This window comes from Cydia strobilella, chromosome 18 (genome assembly GCF_947568885.1).
Source record: "Cydia strobilella chromosome 18, ilCydStro3.1, whole genome shotgun sequence".
Taxonomy (NCBI): domain Eukaryota; kingdom Metazoa; phylum Arthropoda; class Insecta; order Lepidoptera; family Tortricidae; genus Cydia; species Cydia strobilella.
This window is the reverse complement of record NC_086058.1, coordinates 4,090,182-4,113,109: the sequence shown is the minus strand read 5'-3', so window position 1 is coordinate 4,113,109 and position 22,928 is coordinate 4,090,182. Positions and strand designations below refer to the sequence as shown.

The 22,928-nt window shown below is 35.7% G+C and overlaps 1 protein-coding gene across 1 annotated transcript in view; it reads left to right on the top strand.

The window, feature by feature from the left end:
• Nucleotides 1–22,928, top strand: part of LOC134749432 (hemicentin-2-like) — a 318,341-nt gene that overhangs the window by 260,708 nt on the left and 34,705 nt on the right. The window contains exon 5 of the mRNA XM_063684360.1: nt 4,470–4,553. Within this exon, the coding sequence (XP_063540430.1) occupies nt 4,470–4,553 (84 nt within the window). The remainder of the gene's footprint in view (nt 1–4,469; nt 4,554–22,928) is intronic.

The following is a 22,928-nucleotide window of genomic DNA, read 5'->3' as shown; positions in this document are numbered from 1 at the left end:
CTTTGTGATATTGATAGGAGTAGATAATCATTAATTTCTCAACCTTCTCTGGGAGTAAACAGTTTCGTTTATCACTATAAAACCATTTATGTATACTAATTGTGTCTGTTTGTATATAATTTTATACAAACCCCACAATTGAATTTTTTTGTAATATTGTTTTTATTTGGTTGGCTGTCTTTTTCTTCTATTACACAACTATCGATATCGATAAAAAAATGTTTCTAACTCTAGCAAGATTGCGACAGTCTTTTGTTTTGCCGCGAAAATTCCGGGCTCTGGTCTGGTGATGACTGTTATGAGACAATATTTTTTGAATACAAAAGGTTCTGGGTGATCCGTTATATTGCATAATATGCTTCAAGATCGAGCCACTTTGAAACTGTTGAGCCTACGTAAGGTTAAATTTGGGAAAAGGTCGAATAAGAATATTGGTAGCTACTGCGCATAATAACAACACTTAAGTTTATTGATTTAAGGTTGTTTTGGAAATTTTAAAGGTTGTTTATGTTAAACGTTTGGCCTGATACTTTGTAAATATAATTTTAACTCAAAATAGACTTTTTGTTTGTACAGCCAGCATCGAAAGTAGCGAATGAAACAACGCGCTAAAAGTATAAGCAACCCTCGAATACTCTTCCAAATCCATACTAATATAATATAATTATAATATAATATTATAATATCCATGCTATTTCATAAATTCTCCCTATTTTTTTATCTTGATATTACGGGAAATATTTTCAGTTTGATGTATATGAATCATAAAGGTTTGTTTCACTTTGGTTCTTTTTTTCGATTTATTAATTTTTATAAGACTGGAGCAAAAAAATAACTCGCACATCTTTTTGGGTACCTATTTTGGGGCACATCAAATTGTATAAAGATATTTTCTTATTTTAATAGGTATCCAGGAAATAAAGCGGTCATTCACTTTCCTCTTAATGTCATTTAAAGCACTCTAAAACGCAGCGGCTAGAAAATAGTGGAGATTAAAACTAATTAAGCAATTAGGTTGCGCCGGCGGCCCGCTAATATTCTTTTCGTTGTCCCACTTAGCCACAGGCCACAGCCTAATGGGGTAGACACACCAGACTGCGGCCGAGGATACTTGGTGAGCGATCGCTTCTGGAGAACCGTAGTCCTCATTTTCCTGTCAACCTGCGCTGTGTACGCACTCCTCCAACCTTTTCTTCGGAAATAAATGTAACTTTTTTTAAAATAATTTATTTATTTAAGTCAACAATGGGAGTGGAAATCCTTTGGAACTTTGGAAACGCAACTATGCTTAAATGCGTATGCACGATGATCTGCTGGTCAGCGATCCACTGTTTTTAGTCAATCGCAACACTCACGGAACTAACCCTCTCTCGCGTTGCGTTCTAAATTCCCGTACAAGCGCATTTTATTTTGTTATTTTGTATATAACCAAAATTTTTTCAACGATTCTATCGATGAAAAAACTGTCGTGTTGAGAACATCTATTGTGACAGCAAAAAACTCTCCTGTACCCACAAATTTTTACAAAATTATACGGGACAACGTAGACAATTTCGTGGAATGCTCCTAAAAGGGATTATAAGTTACGTGGCTGTCCTTATCGGCTGTTGAAAGCGGAAATCAGTTCAGTGGCTCAACATAATGTCTTTCCAGCTGTTGGTCGATTTCCTTAGCTTTGCTCTTAACGACCAGCCGACCATTGCGAGATGACGCTGATGATTCTAAAGTACCGTTCGGAATGTCCTGATAAAAACCGGACAAGTGCGAGTCGGACTCGCCCACTGAGGGTTTCATACCTTTTAGTATTTGTTGTTATAGCGGCAACAGAAATACATCATCTGTATCACAGTTCATTAGATACAGCCTGGTGATTAATAAATTAATTATTACTCTAAGTTAGCTCATATTACTTAAAAGAAACATTCTTCTATTTTTAAAAAGAAACAAAACTGCATTCAGTTTTTTTTTTACTTGACTTAAAAATTTTCGTTGAGTACTAAATATTCAATTTTATGGATATTTTATGCGACAGACGAGTGTAAGACCAAGACCTAATGTTTCTTGGATAAATGTTATCATAAACATTAACTGTATTGACTAGTACTTTAAAATAGCGTTTTTTGGAATTTTTAGTCGGTTCAATTCGCGGTCGAGACAAGCGAATTTAAAAAATGTTTGAATGTAGTTTTGTTTCTTTTTAAAAATAAAAGAATGTTTCTTTTAAGTAAAATGAGCTAACATAACGTTTTAAGGCACTTCTCTCCAAAGCCCATAATTATTTTCAACACTGTATATGTTGCTCTAATGTTGTAGAGCTCTAAAAATTATGAGATTTAAACCTTGAGGGGTGAAAATTAGGTTGAAAATTTCAACAGCTACGCGGACGAAGTTGCGGGAGAAATCTGGTAGCGAATGTAGATCTTCGGTCGATGAATATTTAAGCTAATCTACATACGAAATATCATACATAGGTACTACAGATCTAGAGAATGACGCTAACGATTACGCTTAAAGATTGAAGAGAATTGAAGTATGGAAGCGATGTAATTGTATATGAACATTTCATAAGAAATGAAATAAAATGAAATTTATTATTCATAACACACAGTTATAGGTCAATACATAATTAGATTATTTCACATTTCACATTTGGTATATTTAAGTACTTATTTTTAAGTATTAATTTATTTATTTATTAAAATACATTATATATATTTAATTACAAAAAATTATATTATTTATACTGCAAGAGGCAGATTGAAAAAATCTTGATAATTATAAAAATAGGCAGAATTATGATAATAGGCAGAATACAAATTAAACTATGGGACCACCTTTGAGCTTCACAGCGGACGCTTGAATGTAAGCGGGCATTGAGTTATTATAACTATATATAGAGACGACATACCAAACAATGAAAATGTCGCAATCAAAACCTGTACCACGCGACGAAAACGAGGTGACCGGCGTAAAATTCATGGCGCTTACGCGTTTAGGTCACGAGATTCACGCTCCGCTTCTATGGTTTGATGCCAAAACAGCAACTACTCATGGCGCAAAGTACTGGTTCTCTGTGCCGCTTCTATATTTTAGTAATAATAGTTATATGTAAGCGGGCTGGAAAATATGAAAAGCTATATTTAGGAGATATGTACCTACCTACGGTAAATAGTTACAAAAGCAAGTATGTAATTTGCGCAATCATATTTTCCTCACACTTTTGATATTTGATAGGAAATATTGTATCATCAGCCGCAAAAGTGCATGGCGACTTTATCGATGAATTCATTCATAATTTCTCCATGCACTTTCGCAGCTCATTGTACATTCTGGGCCTGTGATACATAAATACATTTACTACCAACGTAAAGGAAAAAAATAAAATAACACCGTGAAACTCCGTATTACAAGACAAATGAAGACACATCCAATTTCGTTGTTCTCGGCTTGATATGCAAAAGCAGATGTCTGCAATTTCGTACATTACTGACTTACATTTGCTTACATAAAGTACTCGTAAAGTGTGCTTACTTTGACGCGAGCAGTTCCCGAGTTTCGAGAATTTGTTGTACGTGTGTAATATAAACCGGCCAAGTGCGAGTCGGACTCGCGCACCGAGGGTTCCGTACTTTTTAGTATTTGTTGTTATAGCGGCAACATAAATACATCATCTGTGAAAATTTCAACTGTCTAGCTCATGAGATACAGCCTGGTGACAGACAGACGGACAGACGGACAGCGGAGTCTTAGTAATACGGTCCCGTTTTTACCCTTTAGGTACGGAACCCTAAAATGACTATTTTATATTTTGCTAGCCATAAAATGTATAGTTACCTAAGGTGACGTTTAAATTTCAACTGCAGCTGCATTAGTGTTATTAAGGGTCAATACAGACGGACTGCAACCCGACTGCAACGTTACAGTTGGCGTGCAGTCGACGTGCAGTTCCCATACAAATTGCAGTCGGTTTTCAGTCCGTCTGTATCGGCCTTTTAAGACTAAGTTTTCTCCAAAATGTTACTATCTAAGCGTTTCCAAACGTCTAAATCAGCCTATTTATTTTATTTTATTTTCTTTATTGGGGAAAAAAACAGATACAGACCAATAAGATTTACAGACAAAGTTAAAACAGTACATATAGCCTACATCCTAAGACAATTCCCACTAGGAGGTTTTCATTCCTTAAAGCCCGGTTCACTGACAGCTGATGCACGCTACATCAAACAAATATGCACGCAATCATATTAAATGTATGAAACCGATATGCATCACGAGTCACAACACAACACAACACGACACGTCAGACAACTGTGAACCGACTTAACCTTTCCTTGTTTAGGTTTAGTTCCTTACACTTTTAATGTTAATAAATTTTGACATTTGAAGTTAGACAGCAACTTCATTTTTTATTTATTTATTGGAACCCAATTGTTGTTATTTTTAAAATTATAATTCCTTTTTTTTTCCAGGTCCTACACGGCTATGATGGCGAGGACTGGACGCTACAAATCAAGTTCGTGCAGAAAAGAGACAACGGCACCTATGAATGTCAGGTAAGCGACGAATTATTTTTATCTTTCAGGGCTTACTTACTTACTATAGGCCGAGCACATGATTGGCGCGACAGTATCTCGCCGCGAGACAGACTACCCGCCTTCTACTAACTGTATGAATTAAAGGGGGACGGGTATATTGCGACTGTTAAGTATTCTTTATTCTCTCCTTTGTGACCCTACTACACCTGAATATCTCAAGATCCAAATTTAAATTTGTTACTGCTCGCCCTGGTCGTGTTCTCCGTACCGCTGTAACCCTCCCCATACATTAACCTCTACTAACCCTCTAAATAAATACATATATACTTATATAAACCCTTTACTCACTTACTTACTTAAATAATTTGGCCATGTGATCGTCTAGATAATAGTTAGGACCCCTCGAAGTGAACCGCGGTACCATAGATTCTTTAATGAGTAACAGCTAAATTTTGGACTCTGATTCTATTACTATTATTACCTAAATTTTAAGGAATAAATATTTATGGTATTGAAAATATATTTGATTATGATACTAAGGAATATTTTAATAGTTACAAGAGTAGAAATAGTATACTGTGTCACAAGGAAGCAAGATGACGTATTGACGGCGAGGACGAACATAGAATCCTGAACAAAGCGAAGGATTCCATAATTGAATGCTGAGCGTAGCGATGCATTCTAAAATGGAATCTCGAGCGTAGTGATGTAAATAATTTTACATTTTTATTAAATCTATTCGTGTAAAGTAAATGCTGTTGAAGGTTTACTACATATGATGTTATTTAGGTATTTGCAGCATATATGGTTAATATGAGGTTAAAAATGTTGTTGGAAAAATGAGTTTAAAATTGTTTTTGGTGAAGTCCCGCTACGCCTATTAAGTCTTCGGGATAACATACAAAGCAGTACTCCTGGGATGAGCCTATTTACACCCTAGCTTTTTAGGAAAGTTATAATTATACTATCACCTTCTAAACGATGTGTGAGTCCACACGTACTGCTTCGCATGCTCGATGCGGGTCAGAAAACTCTTAGCCCGTTTCAAAACATCATTCGGGTCACCTATCCTAACATTGTAGCCAGACGGGCTATGACCAACGCTTCGCAATCCTATGCATTCCTAGATGATTTGATGAAAGAAGCGCCAAGTATCATCAATCAATCAAAATTACTTATTTTTTTTATGTTCAAAAGCTAGGGATACTGATCCCTTTTCCCCAATACCCAAAACTAAAAGAATAGACTGTATTTCTAGTCTTTAGACGCACAAACGAAGTACTAAAGCTATTTACTATATTTTATGAGACAGAAATATCAAGTCGAGCATTATTCCACTCTGACTCTTCCCATTGGACTGCTCTTGCCTGCCAAGGGTTCCCTAAAACAAACCATTCTTCTATTCCAGAACGGTATGTATACCTAAACCCAGCTTGATATTTTAGGAATTTATTTTGTATATACCTTGGAAACCAAAATGAAATATTCAGTACCTCGTTTTTACATCAGAACACTAGAAATTTTAGCAAAATAAAACAAATAGGATAAGATTTTATAAACAACAATACCTTTTTACGCAGATACATTATAAAATAGGAATATCTAGGCAATTAAACCCCTTGCCTATTACACGTACGCTTTTTAGGATAATGAAGCCATATTAAAAGTCTTTAATAGAGAAATATATATCAACCAGATTAGATTTCGATAAATAGTGTGTGATTCTACCCTACACCTACCTGGAGCCCTAGCTAGTACACTCAAAGCACAATCCGTACTTACCATAGGCCTAGTGCTTTGACATGTACGCAAGTGTATCCCTAACTCTCTGTACAGTTCAGGAGGCGACCCTGAGGTATGGCAACCTATCGGCCAGTGTTGTGTGACTCCCCCCTATACAAGCTCGCAAGCCCGGTGGTATAGGATAAGTCGCCCTATTCCGTGTCTATCAGTGGATCAGCACCCTTAGAACACACCAGCACTACCTACATTGGAAGCTCTGCCGAGACTATGACTGTAAGTGTATGACATCAGTCACGACAGAATCCTCCCCTACAGCCAGCACTAGTATGAACCGGAGCACCGAAATATATAAGTATATTTAATAGAAGACCGGGGATCAAATACTGCCGACTGCAATGAGCTCCGATTACTCGGAATGGCACGCACGTGATGCCCTCACATTCATCGGACAGCCGGACCTTGATACCTGGGAGGTAGTTCATCTCTTAGGTAAATATAACCGAGATGCCAAGAGCCTCAAATCTTGGAACAAAGACTCCCAAGCATCCACTTCTTAACACCGCAAGGGAACTGGATGTTTGGCTGGACAAACAGTCTGTCCAAACAATGATCTGGCTTATAAAATAGTAAAAGCACTACATAGCAAAACACTAAAATAATTAAGTTCACTTTTATGTAACTAAACTGGACAAATAAACCGAACAGAGAAATGAAATTCCTTCACTGTTATCCAGGCTTAACGTTACGAAAATTGCTTTTCGTAAAATCAAACCAAGACACCATTCTAAGTTCCTGATATGCACGATATTTACTATCTATGCATAGCTTTACGGCACTAAGAACAACACAGCGTAGGAAACCTCACTTCACAATAAAATAAATCAAACAGGTAAGTAAAGATCCTCCATCATAGTCCAGGCTTAATTCCACAGAGATAGGTTTATCTTTGTACAATCAAACACAGATCCAATGTCCCAAGTTTAACTTCACTTAGATAGCTCTAAGCTAGGCTATACAAATGGACAGAGTGACAGAGTAATTTCACTTACGAAAGTTATGCACGCGCGAAGCCAGAGACACTGCTAGTTTGACGGATAGAAAATTAATGAATCCCCCCTGCCCCGCTCCAGCTATTTATATTGGCCAAATGGCGACATATTCTAAAAAGAAAGATCATAAGTCCTGGTTTGTTTACCATTAAGGAAAGGCATATGTCCGACACTTTAATGCTTACAATCGCTTAACGCTGGCAAATTAAAATATTCTAATAATATGGTAATAAATCTTACGAATTTAATTACTAAGATAAGGATTTAATCCCCGGTTTGTTTACTATGTCTTACGCTCATCATATTAAAGGCCATATTCTTTATAATTCGAGAAAGCAATTATTAAACCATAAAACCGTAAAACTAGCGACACACTCCAAAAGGGAATAGTCTTAAATCCTACTTTGTTTGTTAAATCATCTGTAGTACATATTAAGAATCATAATCTATTAATGCTACCAAAATAACCTACGTAGGCATTTCTGCAGGTGCGATCTTGGAATTGCATTTGTGTGGTACTGTAAAAGCGGCGACAAAAAGTTACTCCTGTCTTGCTTACTAAACTTTAAGTCAAACATATTAAAGCTCCAAATCCATTAATGCTCACGAAGGTGAAGGTTCACTCACACAAGTTAAAGTAGCGACCAAGAGTTTCTCACGAACACATGTCTATAATCCCGCCTTGATTAATAAGCTTTATGTCAAACATATTACAACCCCAAATCCCATACTGCTAACGAAGACGGTTTTCACGCACACATGTAGACTAGCTCAACGAAAACGGTATGTTCCAAAATCTGTCAAACTCCATTGCTGACAATTTTCCATTTTTAGATTATTTCTTATTTAGCTTGTTATTTCAAAATGATGCCCGTTTTGAAATATTTCATGTTTATTTTTAACATATTGTATTAAAACATAAATAAACTTAAAATTCAATTATGGCAACGTCTTATTTCTATCGCACCTTTTGGACTTTATATTTCATAACGATTTTGGAACGTTACGTCACTTACGTCACCCTCAATGTCAACAAACAATCGTAATGTCAATATATTTTCTATTTTCTCAAGCGGATTTCTGCTCGTATTTTGTGTTTTTACTAAGCGAATTAGTAATTAATTTAACCTCAAGTTATATGTGATAAATCGTAGACCGTGGAAGCAGTGTTAGAAGTTATTATTGTTAGACTATTCGATGAAATTATGAAGAAAACCGGCGATGGAAAGGACCGACGAAAACGAACTTTGCTTCAAGGCTAAAAATGTATGTTTTATATTGATAAGTAAGCTTTTTACTGTGTAATAGGCTTCTGGCCAGTCACAGCCGCCCCCAATAGGTTCAAGTTTTTGTAATGGATCACAAGCGTGTGCTATGGAAAACTTTAACCTATTTTCTAGTCACGAATAAAAAAAAATTAATTTCCTCTAGATTAGTCGGAAAATTTTCCCCCCTTCTTTAAATGTGTGGTGTGTATTCCAATACTAAGTGACTGTTAGCGACTCAGCTCTGAAATTAGTTCATTAGAACACTGTCAATGAATAATGACGACTCTTTCCCCAGAAACTTCGCTCCGCCAGAAATACCGGGTTGTGAATCCGGTAGGTTCTAATAACCCGTCCTTGCCAGCTTATCCCGGCCGCGGCGAGTATTCTTTCCCTCTATGCGCCGTACCCCTCCGTAGAAGAGCATCTGATGAGACAGCAAAGACTTTCCATGCAAAACGAAGAGACCTTTAATTTTTATAAGTACGGAACCTTCAAGCTCCATTGCCAGAAATTCAAACCAAATTTCATTGCCCTATCACCTCCAGCCACGTTTTCTCGGCGCATGTCTTATTTTTGAATAAAATATACCGACCTTTAAGTTTGCTTGGGTGTTTTTTTTTTTTTTTTTTTATAAACAAACTTAAATTGACAAATAAGTACCACAACATAATACGGTAAAGGCATTCTTTGTCCAAATCAAAGAACTGTTTATTATTATACCTAATACCAATGAAACCAATAAATCAATTGTATTTAATTAACTCTTGAAAAGAGCCTCGTCCTTCTAGACGCTCACGGCCCATCAAATTATGTCGGATGTCGGATATACCTCATCCAAAATAAGGTGTGTAAGATTTTTGAGCGTCCGTATACCTTGTATAGTCTTAGCCACAAAAAACTACCCTTTACATGGGTCTAATCCAATGGATTTTAACCTACTGATAAGATTTTTCTGGCTAATTGTGTTCCCCGCTCCCCCCTTTTTTTTGTTCTCCCCTGCAAAATCCGACAAATCTAGACTGATTACACTCTAGCCTTTGTCTATCTGCATCAATCCAATCTTACCAACACATAAATACATTCGTCTACTTTGCATTCATCATCTCTCATACAAATTCTTACATACTCATAATTATAAGTACTCGCCATACACACACACAACCATTCCTCCTCAGTTACGCTTACACACGATTTCTACAGACAGCCAAAGCTCTCTTGTGTAATCAAATCAAAAAATAAGAATTTTAAGTTTTTTTTTTTTTTTTTTTACATTTATACTTGAATAATAACAAAAAAAAAACAACTATCCCGTCCTAACCCAATACTAACCCATTATGCCCACAAATAAAATATATATCCACAAAAAAAAATTTAAAACTAGTCATATGTCGACTGAAGCAACTGTTAGTTTAAGTTTATTTTAGCATAGTTCTTAAATGATCTTTCGCATGAAAAGAAAAGTTCGCTTTTTTTTTTCTAGTCCTATATAACTATAAAAAAACTAGGCATTGATCCCGAGCCTACCCTTTAATAATTTTATTTTTATTTCTTATTTATTAAATTACTATCTGTAAATGTGTTTGACCAATTATTAAGATTAATTGACTCTCGTGGGAAATAAATGCATTTACTTAACTTATTTTTTTTCTTCGGTTCACTAGATTTTCCTTTGTTGGTTCTCAACCGAACGCTATGTCAATGATGACACCCCATGACCCATTCCCCTGTCTTTTGTTCAACAAAGTTGTTCAAAACGCAACACTAACAACTCATTTTGCAACGAACAAACGCTGGAGATGTACAGTCACCTGCAGAGAAAAACGACCCTTCTTGCATATAATTTTGTAAGCAAATACTAAGCGAAATTGTACTAAGGATAGTCGATATAGAATTTGCACAAGCACCAACTAACAAGATGGCATTGCACAGTGGTAGGTTTGGGTGAACGAAAGAACAACCACAGATGATCGCGACCTCGCGACCCTCAGTCATGAGAAATCGTGGAAGAGAATGAACGAATATTATAGATGACTGTACATACAAATAATGAAAAAAATAATTCTGAGATGCGCTCAACCATCCTACTTTCAACCCCAGATAGTTGATATGGCTGCTTGTACTGTCTGACAATTCCTCTACCAAGGGCCCTATAATATATTACGCAATAATCATAGAATTCTGATCTCATCACCTTAATACTGGGAAATTTTGTTTTAATGAAACTACATGTCACTTATTTAAAAACTGGACTAAAATCCGGAATGCGTTTCATACATGTAAAAACAAAATATATATATATACTGACTCTATTTGTATTTGTACATCGTCTTTATACAACTAGCCCATTGGCCAGTCAAAATAATTCAACCATACAAATAGATAAATAAAAAACCCAATGACACTTATAATGCTAATGATGATGATGATGATTATGAATCATATACCATATATGCTGCAAAACATATCTTTTATAATGTTCATTTTGATTTCTGCCGATGATTATTAATTAGACTTACAACATCTCACTTACTTTACACCATAACATACAACAGTGATATCCCTTCATGTTAGATGGGGTATCAAAATTTACAAAAGAAAACATTTCCTAATTTTTTATTTGATTTTACCTACCTCATAAAATATAATATTAAAAAATAAATTTTATAAGTATAAGTTTTCTATTGAATGTTCTCTTCTTGGTTGGTATCTTCCATCTTGTAGATTTTCTTGAAAATTCTCTGCAGTCCTTAAGACGGTGGCAACAGGAAAAACAGTGGTTGTCTTTGTTTGGTTACACGAACGTCTTGAATACCGGCCTCGACAAATCGGCAGCACAAATATTCACATTCTTCCACTACACTAGAGTATTGTATTGTATTGTACACTTGAAAACACGTAATCACTACTTATTAACACTATAAAACGCACACACTCACAATAAACCACACTCCTGAATCATAACACTATTAGACTCCAAGGCATCCTAGGTTCTAAGTAACTTTGAACTAAATACCTACTGACTTTGTTTTATAACACTGCACAAGTGCATAGCCAATATAACTGGTACAAGTAAATTCGATAAAAATTTTGAAAGGAAACAGACTACGGAACTAAAACATTGTATAAAAATTTAGTTCTAAAATGATCCAAACCATAGCCATAAAAATTTGCAAAAATGTCTAATTATTAATTCCAGTTCGTAAAAGAAAGTAAAAAAAAATTAAAACTTATTCACTACGTGGGATTCGAACTCGGACCTTATAAGAATATATATCCCATACATTTGTCTGCCCTAGAGACCGCTAGACTATCATAGCGTTAAGAGGCTGGTCAAATCTAGCAATGGCTTTCAAAGAAGCACTTTTTTGGATTTCTTTTATTTTTTCCACGTGTTTTACGCACATATTAAGATAAAAAAACGACCAAGTGCGAGTCAGACTCACTCACGAAGGTCTCCGTGTCACTACGCAAAAAAAACGGCAAATAAAAAAATCACATTTGTTGTATGGGAGCCTCACTTAAATTTTGATTTTATTATGTTTTCAGTATTTGTATCGCTATAACAAGCGGCAACAGAAATACATCATCTGTGAAAACTTCAACCGTCCAGCCAACACGGCCCATGAGATACAGCCTGGTGACTGACGGATAAACAGACAGACAGAAACAGACACCGGAGTCCTGGCAACAGGGTCCCGTTTTTACCCTTTGGGTACGAAACCTAGTTACTAAGGTTTTTATTTCTTATAAGAATACCCAAATAAGAACACAAATATTTACACATACACTTCTGCAAGTAAACTATTATGGAATTCTTAAAAAAAACTCTTTTAGTCAGAATTTATGTAGATGGAAAATCTAACAAGCCTACGTATTATATTCCGAAATGTTTCAAGGATTTGAATTGTAATGCAAATCATCGTTATGTCGTATGTAATGCGAACAGGAGATTTAATATGTAAACATAACCTATAAATGTTCCGACTTTCTGAGTTTCTCAAAATATTTGTACTCACGTGTTTTATGAACATTCCTCGCACTGTTACACTTAACTGATGCACATGAACGAACCCGCATGTTTTTTTGTTAAGAAAATGCTCTGGTATTCTAAGTTTCTTAAGATCGCAACACGGAAAACTAATGAAATTAGCGCACTTACTTTGTTCAAAAGTACCCGAACTAAACTTCTTAATATCCTCTATTTGCTTCACAAAGGATTTTAATCATTAACGCTACTCACAGTAAGAATTTTATGAATAAACAACTTTAAAAACTAATCTAGTTACGAGACGCTCACGACATTCGACAAAAGTGACAAAACTGTCAAGCGTTTCTGAGGTGTATTTTTCTTTTAAAATCTAAAGTATGACTCGATAAGTCACGTTCGTCAGTAAAAATGGCGGCAAACTCGAAAATGTATGCGCAAAAAGTTGTCTTCCATAACCGCTGCTCCAGACTACGCTTCGCGAATGAGTGTGGAGGGCTCTTTAAAAAAAACTTGAATCCCGCGCTTGCTGTTGAATTGTATTATATATTATCGATTTTTAGAAATTATCTTCTTTATTTTTTTCTTAACACTAGCAAAATATACGAATAACGTCAACTATAACCCGTCAATGTCAAGTAGCAATACCATTAACGATTGACATTTACTTACTTACTCACTCTAATGCTAGATTTACATTCGCGTCTCATGACTCGGCTTGTAGCTCGTACAGGAATGTAAACCGGACTTTAATAATGTCGTTTTTCCCGATCCGAAAATCTACATTGTCTATACTCATCCTTTCTTTTGGGTGCTAGTATTAGTGCAAGACAAAGACAGTATGACTCTCTCTGTCTACGCTTGAAATGAAACAGTCTTTTGACAAACAATTACATATTAAAATGTAGGATATTTTATAGTAATCGATGAATAATAATAATCAACCTTAAAATATGGAATAAATAACAATAATAAAAGAAAACATCAACTACAAATTACTTTGATCATTGCAATTCAAAAACCGTCTAAGTACGATACTAGCTGGCTCTAACTTTACATGTATTTCAAAATTTTATAATTTGGTAAAATTTATCAACAAAGGAAATCTATTTTTCACTGCGTAAATGAAAATGGCAATTTATTTATTTATTATTTTCGATACTAAATGAAATCGATCGTGTGAACTCGCTTTTTTTTCATAAACGTCATTCTCTATGACCACACGCACACATACATTTACTACTACAGCAACACGCACGCATACACTATGCGACGAAATTAAAAACACGTTCCAATAATCCTGACAATACACCAAACACGACCCACACAAATTGGTCGGACTCAAAGAGTGAATTCGAAAATAACTTGTCTATAGCTCGTGAAGCTGACTTAGATATAAGATCCCTACAGATGGCGAGAGTAAATTAAGATTAAAATAAACAAAAACGCTAATATTTTATCATCTAGTTTTTAATTTTTATGTAATAGCATTTGAATGGTAAAACGCTTTTATACAACATAAAAAACTCAATAATTGATCTAATAATTTCAAACCATAAGCTATTTCTAGAGAAAGATGGAACGTTCCTTTTCTGTCTCGTGAAAATAATTTTTTTGTCTATGGCGTATTTTCGCTGCCGCGCATCTGCCGCGAATCCGCCATTTTTCGGATCCTGTTGTTTGACATATGTTTATTGTAGTTTTTTTTCTTCAAAGATACTTTTACAGATTCTGAAGGCAAAATTATATCGTTGAGCTAAATTTAATGACAGAATTATAAGACAAGAATATTCTCCTAGGGATTTGTAAAGTTTTCGCGAAATCGAACAAATATTTTGCAAAGTATTACAAACGTCAAACAAAATGGAAGTATTATGGAACTATTATGGAATAAACAGTGAATTTTCTCGTCAAAAACGGTGTTCCCAGTGTCCTCAAATAAGTACGAGTGCATCTATTAATAGCCCAAAGCAACAGATGTCTAGAAATGAGCCTACAGTGCGGATGAAATGGATTTAAAGTCGAAACTGATGCGAAGGTAAGGTTATGTTCTTGTTTCTTCTTTTAGACAAGTTACTGCTAACTTACGAACTAACTTTTGAGTCTCAAATTTTTATCATTCTACTTAAAATGCTTATGACTGACGTGTTATGTTGCCTTATTGTTACGCTTTGGTCAACAACATGATCACATTTCTTTTTGACAAACTGACAAGAATCAAAGTAAAATTAGTATTGGAGAAAAAAAATTACATGTTGGTATTTGTCTTACACTATGTAACATACTGTTAGGCCTCCATTACTCCCTCCCTATTGCAACAAGGCTTACAAACTGTGTTTGCTTTTCCAGCAAGCTGAAAACTATTGAAATGTTTCCTGGTGCTTGATATACATGACTGTCATTGAAGAAAAACAGAAGTTGAAATTTTGCTGTGGAACCTCCCTTTGCTGGTTTTGAAACCTTACGACACTTTAAAAGTAAGTATAAAACCTCTGTACCCATAAAAATACTCTTAGCTGGTCCTACTGTATATGGAATTTGAAAGTGCCATCGCTCTAGAAAGATGAATTGGCTCAATTTTTTTTTGTGAAATAATATTTTTTGAACTTGAAAGTGCAATATATTATAAAAATTATAATATCAGCTAAAAATAGACAGGCTTCTTTGCATGTTTATTGCAATTGATTTCTACCCTTTATAAAAGAAAGTCCCCGCTGTGTCTGTCTGTGTGTATGTATGTTCGCAACAAACTCTAAAATTACTGGACAGATTTTGATGTGGTTTTCGCCTATATTGAGGAAAGTTTAGGTATACAATTTGTTAAGGTTTTGTGTACCCCTTGCGAAACCGGGGCAGATTGCTAGTAATGAATATGTATTTTGCTGAAAAAGGCACCCGCTGCTGTATGCTGATGTTGAAGTATGTTGACCTAAAATCCTTCCATCAGCACAACCCATTTTCCATTCAAGAAGGCTTTTTATCAATAATGTCAACATATTTTACTTACTTGCTTACTGTCATACAATAAATGTTTTCTTTTTTCCTGCTGATTATTTAAATATTGGAAGCAATTTGCAGAAACACATTCTTAAACACTACTATCTGTTGCCACAATTTATTTCTTAGTTGTCTATGCATTAATCATTTTAAAGGGAACAACTTAACTTTTTTGGAGTGAGCGACATTTTTTTTATTTGAGTGGTTATTAAATATTACTACTTACTCATTTACTTTACTGATCACAATATTCCTCTTATTGCAATAAATTTACCGTTATATGCTGAACTTTTCAGCAAACAACCTAGTTGCCGGCCGGGTGGTACTTCAAGTCGGACGGAGAAAAATTTCCAGTGCTGCCTTCCTTGGTTCTTCTGGAGACTTCGACAATTTCCTAGTAAGTACGAGCAGAGTCAATTACTATGCTACTTAAAACGCAATTTTTAAACTAAGGCCTTATTAGAAAATAAAAATCTCGGTTTTCCATAGTAAAAAAAAACTGAACTGTTTATTCTTTCTTTTTTTCTTACTAAACTGTGAAGATCTTCCCTTGTAAATAATAAATACTTAATAATACTAATAAATATACCCTACTTTAACTAACTTTTTTACATTTTCAATTCCAGTGTTTGTCGGAGAACTACCCCCGTGCCACAGCTTCGTCCATCCGGCTGACTTCAATGTACATCTACTGAATGCTTCTATTTATGAAAGGTATTTTGTCTCATTATATAAATACTAAACTAATTATAAGCTAAAATATTCATGACTTAAGTCTAACATTAATATTTCAAAAACCTGAGCAGTGAGTCTCCGGTGAAAAAACAGAGTGATGAAAACTGTCTTCAGCCTTACATACCTTATGCTAATTCTGTAGACTTAAATAACTTATTCTAGCTTATTTGTAACCTAACTTTATGGTAATGAGTCCTGTAAGGCAAAGATTCTCAATCCTTTTTTCGGTTTTTAGAAAAATTTAAGCACTGCCTATGAAACCTGAAATTTCCCATGGATGTTTGAGTCGCTGGATCCTATTGGGGTTGCAAGATATCCGAATAATATGCATGTTCTTGACTACAATATATTAATACACTGGTATGGTTATTGATACTCTTGTTACAGTATGTAAGTACTTACATTACATGGCTATTGGTCGTTCTCGGTGCTTACGTTCTACATGGGTATCCAGTCTCGATGACATGGGAAAGAGAGCTAGAACGGATGGTGTTTGCGTTTATATACTGCAAATTTACGAGGTGGAGCGACGACCTGGTGAAGGTCGCGGGAATTCGGTGGATGCGAGCGGCGAGCCTTGGGGGAGGCCTATGTCCAGCAGTGGACGTCTATCGGCTGACATGATGATGATGATGATGATGACTGCTAATTTTTATTATGTTATTATTAGAGATCGCCTACAGCGATAAGACCGTCTGTTGCTACCTTTATTTACATTGTAAATCTGTTATTCAAATTTTCTTTTGTGGGGCAATAAAGTGTATTTACTTACTTCCTTACTTATATCGCGATAATATTGCCGAAACTCGGGAGAGTACATGTGATTGCGCCTCTGACAATTCCAACAAAACCAGTTGTTGAAAAGTCCCTCATATTTCGATACACTACACAAGACTTTAAAGTAATGACGCGCCCCCGCGAATGGATGTATGAAGAAAAATATTAATGTTTTGCCCAGCTAAAACTGACTCTAAAGTTACTTATTCTTACTCTTCCTTTACTGAAATTTCTAATACTTGTTTAATTTATTTCAGACTGCCGAGGGCTGCTGATTTCAACACTCCGGTTCGACGGCCGCATCTCAAGAATTTTGCTGCAACGCTGCCTACTCCGCATGCTATAGAAATAATGAACCTCACATTCTTTCTCTATGTTAGGTACTTACTATGCTAGCTTAAACTACCTTATTTAAACATAATCAGAACACTATAAAATGGTGCCGTCTACAAATCAGTAAATTTACCTCTTTATACTACAAATAAGCTTATGTATGCACACTGTTCGCCCAGGGTACTTGGCGAGTTACATATCGTCGTAATCGATTTTCATGAAATTATTAGAACAAGACAGCTCGCAGAGGCTCTAGTAACTAATAGTATTGACTATAAACTGTAAGCTTTACATACTTCAACGCGATTCCTACTAAATATTGAGGCGTTGTAGGGTTCCGTACTAAAATGTGAATAGGTAAAAATGTCCATACGTATGTGTATGTCCCACTAAATCTCTAATAACTGTATGATATACTATTACTATTTAGTTTGATGTCCAAATTTCATGAAAGATGGCGCTGTTACAAACGCAAACTAGGTAACGCTAGTTCATCCTAGAATATTTATATTAAACTGTCAAATAAGAAAATAAATGATTGGTAACGTAGTAACTTGTATCTCTACAAGCAATCACGGCTACCTTGGACTAAGTGTCCTTAACAACATGCATGGTAGATAACTCTGTTTGTCATTGCCAGGTGTACCCTGCACTCAAATTCTCGTTCATACATACATAAAGACATGTATATTCTACACTTCTACAGTAGCATATGTGTGATGTTTACGTACACCAATCAAACCAAATGTAGCCCTAGAATGACGTCACCGTCACTTAGACACAATTAATATTCTAAACGTGAGTCTAGCAAAATTATCTGTTTCTTGATACTATTATATGAATGTCAAGGCTACTTTTAAACTGTTAGATGATGTATGCAGCTCTATTATTGATCTTGTAGCTTATAGTGTAGTATTTTTATCAGTAAACAAGCCGAATCTAACTAATATTAACGCATGTACGTAGCTATATATTTTTTTATGATATATAAGGCAAAAGCGCAGACGAAATGCCTGGAGGCAAGTGATCACTGTCGCCTCACGGAACCAGAGGGGTTATAAATGCGTTGCCGGCATTTAAGATGAGAGAATATTTATGATATAGAAGGTAAAAGGACAGACGAATCGCCTGAAGGCACATAAATATCGTCGCCTCGCTAAACTAGAAAGCTGAAAGTGCGTTGCCGGGTTTTTAAGCTGAAAGAATAAGAAAACCGCGAAATACGCCCCCTTTTCGTTAGTATCCTTGCGTGTAAATGAACAATTTCTCGCCCCCGCAAGCTTTCGACTAAAGAATATCTTCTTAAATAACTAGTTATCTTATCTTAGCCTAGGTTATCTTAGGTAAACTTATTTCTAGCCTATTGCTAACGGCCTCCTAGCTCGGTCGGTAGTGACCTTGTCTATGAATGTTGTCTGACAAGTGCATGCACCTACGTGTATTTTACCACGAGTATGTGCTCCCAAGTAATGGATATTATTTATTTATCTAAGTATGTACTTATCAATACAGGTATGTACTACGCCGCCGCCTCGGTGCCGTAGTATAGGAAGCGTGCATGAACTATAGGGCAATGCAATTATATAGGTGGCAGCACATGAAGTAAAATTTTTGGCGCGAGGCATAAATGTGAAGTTTATGCTTCCGATGTAGCCCACAAGGTGGCGGTACCTACTATGCTAAAGAAAACGTACGTGAACGGTAGATGGTAGCACTTTCTTTGGCAATGTGCCTACATGTTTATGTTTCCGATTCAGGCCACTAGATGGCAGCTCCTCCAACGCTATAGGTACCGTTCGCTTTTGCTTACACTGAAGTTAGGTTGATATGCGAAAGACTTGACTCGAAATATTTATTTATTTATTTCATTGTTATTATTGGTACCTGTGATGGAGTTAAATTCTTAACAAATCTATGACGCGCGAGAAATAAGTCGGCGATAAGAATAACCGTAGTTAGTAAGTACTAAGGTATATAATATAATACGAGTACGTAAGTGGGCTTTAATTTTGTTACTTTGTTTTTCAGGTGTCAAAGACGCAAAAGATGAATCGATCCTTGTGATGATCACCCATCCTAGCGCATGAATATGGAAAGGAATCTTTCGGCGACCAACGGCGCGAAGAGAACGAGTGAAAATTGTAAAATAATAAGAAAATCAAATAGAACTTTTATTTTTATGTGTACATAGAAACTATTGACTAATAAAATTGACGTTTTATGATTTTTATTTAAAAACTCAACAAAAATTAGTAACTTATGAATAATAAACAATGTTTCACGAGTTTTATTTAAAACCAAAATAAAAACAGGGTCCAATACTTAGTGTACTCATTCCATTCTCACGCCAACAAAATGTAGCCAAAGGCTACTTTCTACTTAGATATTATATCTCGAAAAGCCATAGTAACCCAGGTAAACTACATCCTGCTGTCACGGTTTCGACCAAAATGTACCTTATGGTACATTTTACATACTGGTCATGGCTTACACCAAAATGTAACCCTCCCCATACATTAACCTCTACTAACCCTCTAAATAAATACATATATACTTATATAAACCCTTTACTCACTTACTTACTTAAATAATTTGGCCATGTGATCGTCTAGATAATAGTTAGGACCCCTCGAAGTGAACCGCGGTACCATAGATTCTTTAATGAGTAACAGCTAAATTTTGGACTCTGATTCTATTACTATTATTACCTAAATTTTAAGGAATAAATATTTATGGTATTGAAAATATATTTGATTATGATACTAAGGAATATTTTAATAGTTACAAGAGTAGAAATAGTATACTGTGTCACAAGGAAGCAAGATGACGTATTGACGGCGAGGACGAACATAGAATCCTGAACAAAGCGAAGGATTCCATAATTGAATGCTGAGCGTAGCGATGCATTCTAAAATGGAATCTCGAGCGTAGTGATGTAAATAATTTTACATTTTTATTAAATCTATTCGTGTAAAGTAAATGCTGTTGAAGGTTTACTACATATGATGTTATTTAGGTATTTGCAGCATATATGGTTAATATGAGGTTAAAAATGTTGTTGGAAAAATGAGTTTAAAATTGTTTTTGGTGAAGTCCCGCTACGCCTATTAAGTCTTCGGGATAACATACAAAGCAGTACTCCTGGGATGAGCCTATTTACACCCTAGCTTTTTAGGAAAGTTATAATTATACTATCACCTTCTAAACGATGTGTGAGTCCACACGTACTGCTTCGCATGCTCGATGCGGGTCAGAAAACTCTTAGCCCGTTTCAAAACATCATTCGGGTCACCTATCCTAACATTGTAGCCAGACGGGCTATGACCAACGCTTCGCAATCCTATGCATTCCTAGATGATTTGATGAAAGAAGCGCCAAGTATCATCAATCAATCAAAATTACTTATTTTTTTTATGTTCAAAAGCTAGGGATACTGATCCCTTTTCCCCAATACCCAAAACTAAAAGAATAGACTGTATTTCTAGTCTTTAGACGCACAAACGAAGTACTAAAGCTATTTACTATATTTTATGAGACAGAAATATCAAGTCGAGCATTATTCCACTCTGACTCTTCCCATTGGACTGCTCTTGCCTGCCAAGGGTTCCCTAAAACAAACCATTCTTCTATTCCAGAACGGTATGTATACCTAAACCCAGCTTGATATTTTAGGAATTTATTTTGTATATACCTTGGAAACCAAAATGAAATATTCAGTACCTCGTTTTTACATCAGAACACTAGAAATTTTAGCAAAATAAAACAAATAGGATAAGATTTTATAAACAACAATACCTTTTTACGCAGATACATTATAAAATAGGAATATCTAGGCAATTAAACCCCTTGCCTATTACACGTACGCTTTTTAGGATAATGAAGCCATATTAAAAGTCTTTAATAGAGAAATATATATCAACCAGATTAGATTTCGATAAATAGTGTGTGATTCTACCCTACACCTACCTGGAGCCCTAGCTAGTACACTCAAAGCACAATCCGTACTTACCATAGGCCTAGTGCTTTGACATGTACGCAAGTGTATCCCTAACTCTCTGTACAGTTCAGGAGGCGACCCTGAGGTATGGCAACCTATCGGCCAGTGTTGTGTGACTCCCCCCTATACAAGCTCGCAAGCCCGGTGGTATAGGATAAGTCGCCCTATTCCGTGTCTATCAGTGGATCAGCACCCTTAGAACACACCAGCACTACCTACATTGGAAGCTCTGCCGAGACTATGACTGTAAGTGTATGACATCAGTCACGACAGAATCCTCCCCTACAGCCAGCACTAGTATGAACCGGAGCACCGAAATATATAAGTATATTTAATAGAAGACCGGGGATCAAATACTGCCGACTGCAATGAGCTCCGATTACTCGGAATGGCACGCACGTGATGCCCTCACATTCATCGGACAGCCGGACCTTGATACCTGGGAGGTAGTTCATCTCTTAGGTAAATATAACCGAGATGCCAAGAGCCTCAAATCTTGGAACAAAGACTCCCAAGCATCCACTTCTTAACACCGCAAGGGAACTGGATGTTTGGCTGGACAAACAGTCTGTCCAAACAATGATCTGGCTTATAAAATAGTAAAAGCACTACATAGCAAAACACTAAAATAATTAAGTTCACTTTTATGTAACTAAACTGGACAAATAAACCGAACAGAGAAATGAAATTCCTTCACTGTTATCCAGGCTTAACGTTACGAAAATTGCTTTTCGTAAAATCAAACCAAGACACCATTCTAAGTTCCTGATATGCACGATATTTACTATCTATGCATAGCTTTACGGCACTAAGAACAACACAGCGTAGGAAACCTCACTTCACAATAAAATAAATCAAACAGGTAAGTAAAGATCCTCCATCATAGTCCAGGCTTAATTCCACAGAGATAGGTTTATCTTTGTACAATCAAACACAGATCCAATGTCCCAAGTTTAACTTCACTTAGATAGCTCTAAGCTAGGCTATACAAATGGACAGAGTGACAGAGTAATTTCACTTACGAAAGTTATGCACGCGCGAAGCCAGAGACACTGCTAGTTTGACGGATAGAAAATTAATGAATCCCCCCTGCCCCGCTCCAGCTATTTATATTGGCCAAATGGCGACATATTCTAAAAAGAAAGATCATAAGTCCTGGTTTGTTTACCATTAAGGAAAGGCATATGTCCGACACTTTAATGCTTACAATCGCTTAACGCTGGCAAATTAAAATATTTTAATAATATGGTAATAAATCTTACGAATTTAATTACTAAGATAAGGATTTAATCCCCGGTTTGTTTACTATGTCTTACGCTCATCATATTAAAGGCCATATTCTTTATAATTCGAGAAAGCAATTATTAAACCATAAAACCGTAAAACTAGCGACACACTCCAAAAGGGAATAGTCTTAAATCCTACTTTGTTTGTTAAATCATCTGTAGTACATATTAAGAATCATAATCTATTAATGCTACCAAAATAACCTACGTAGGCATTTCTGCA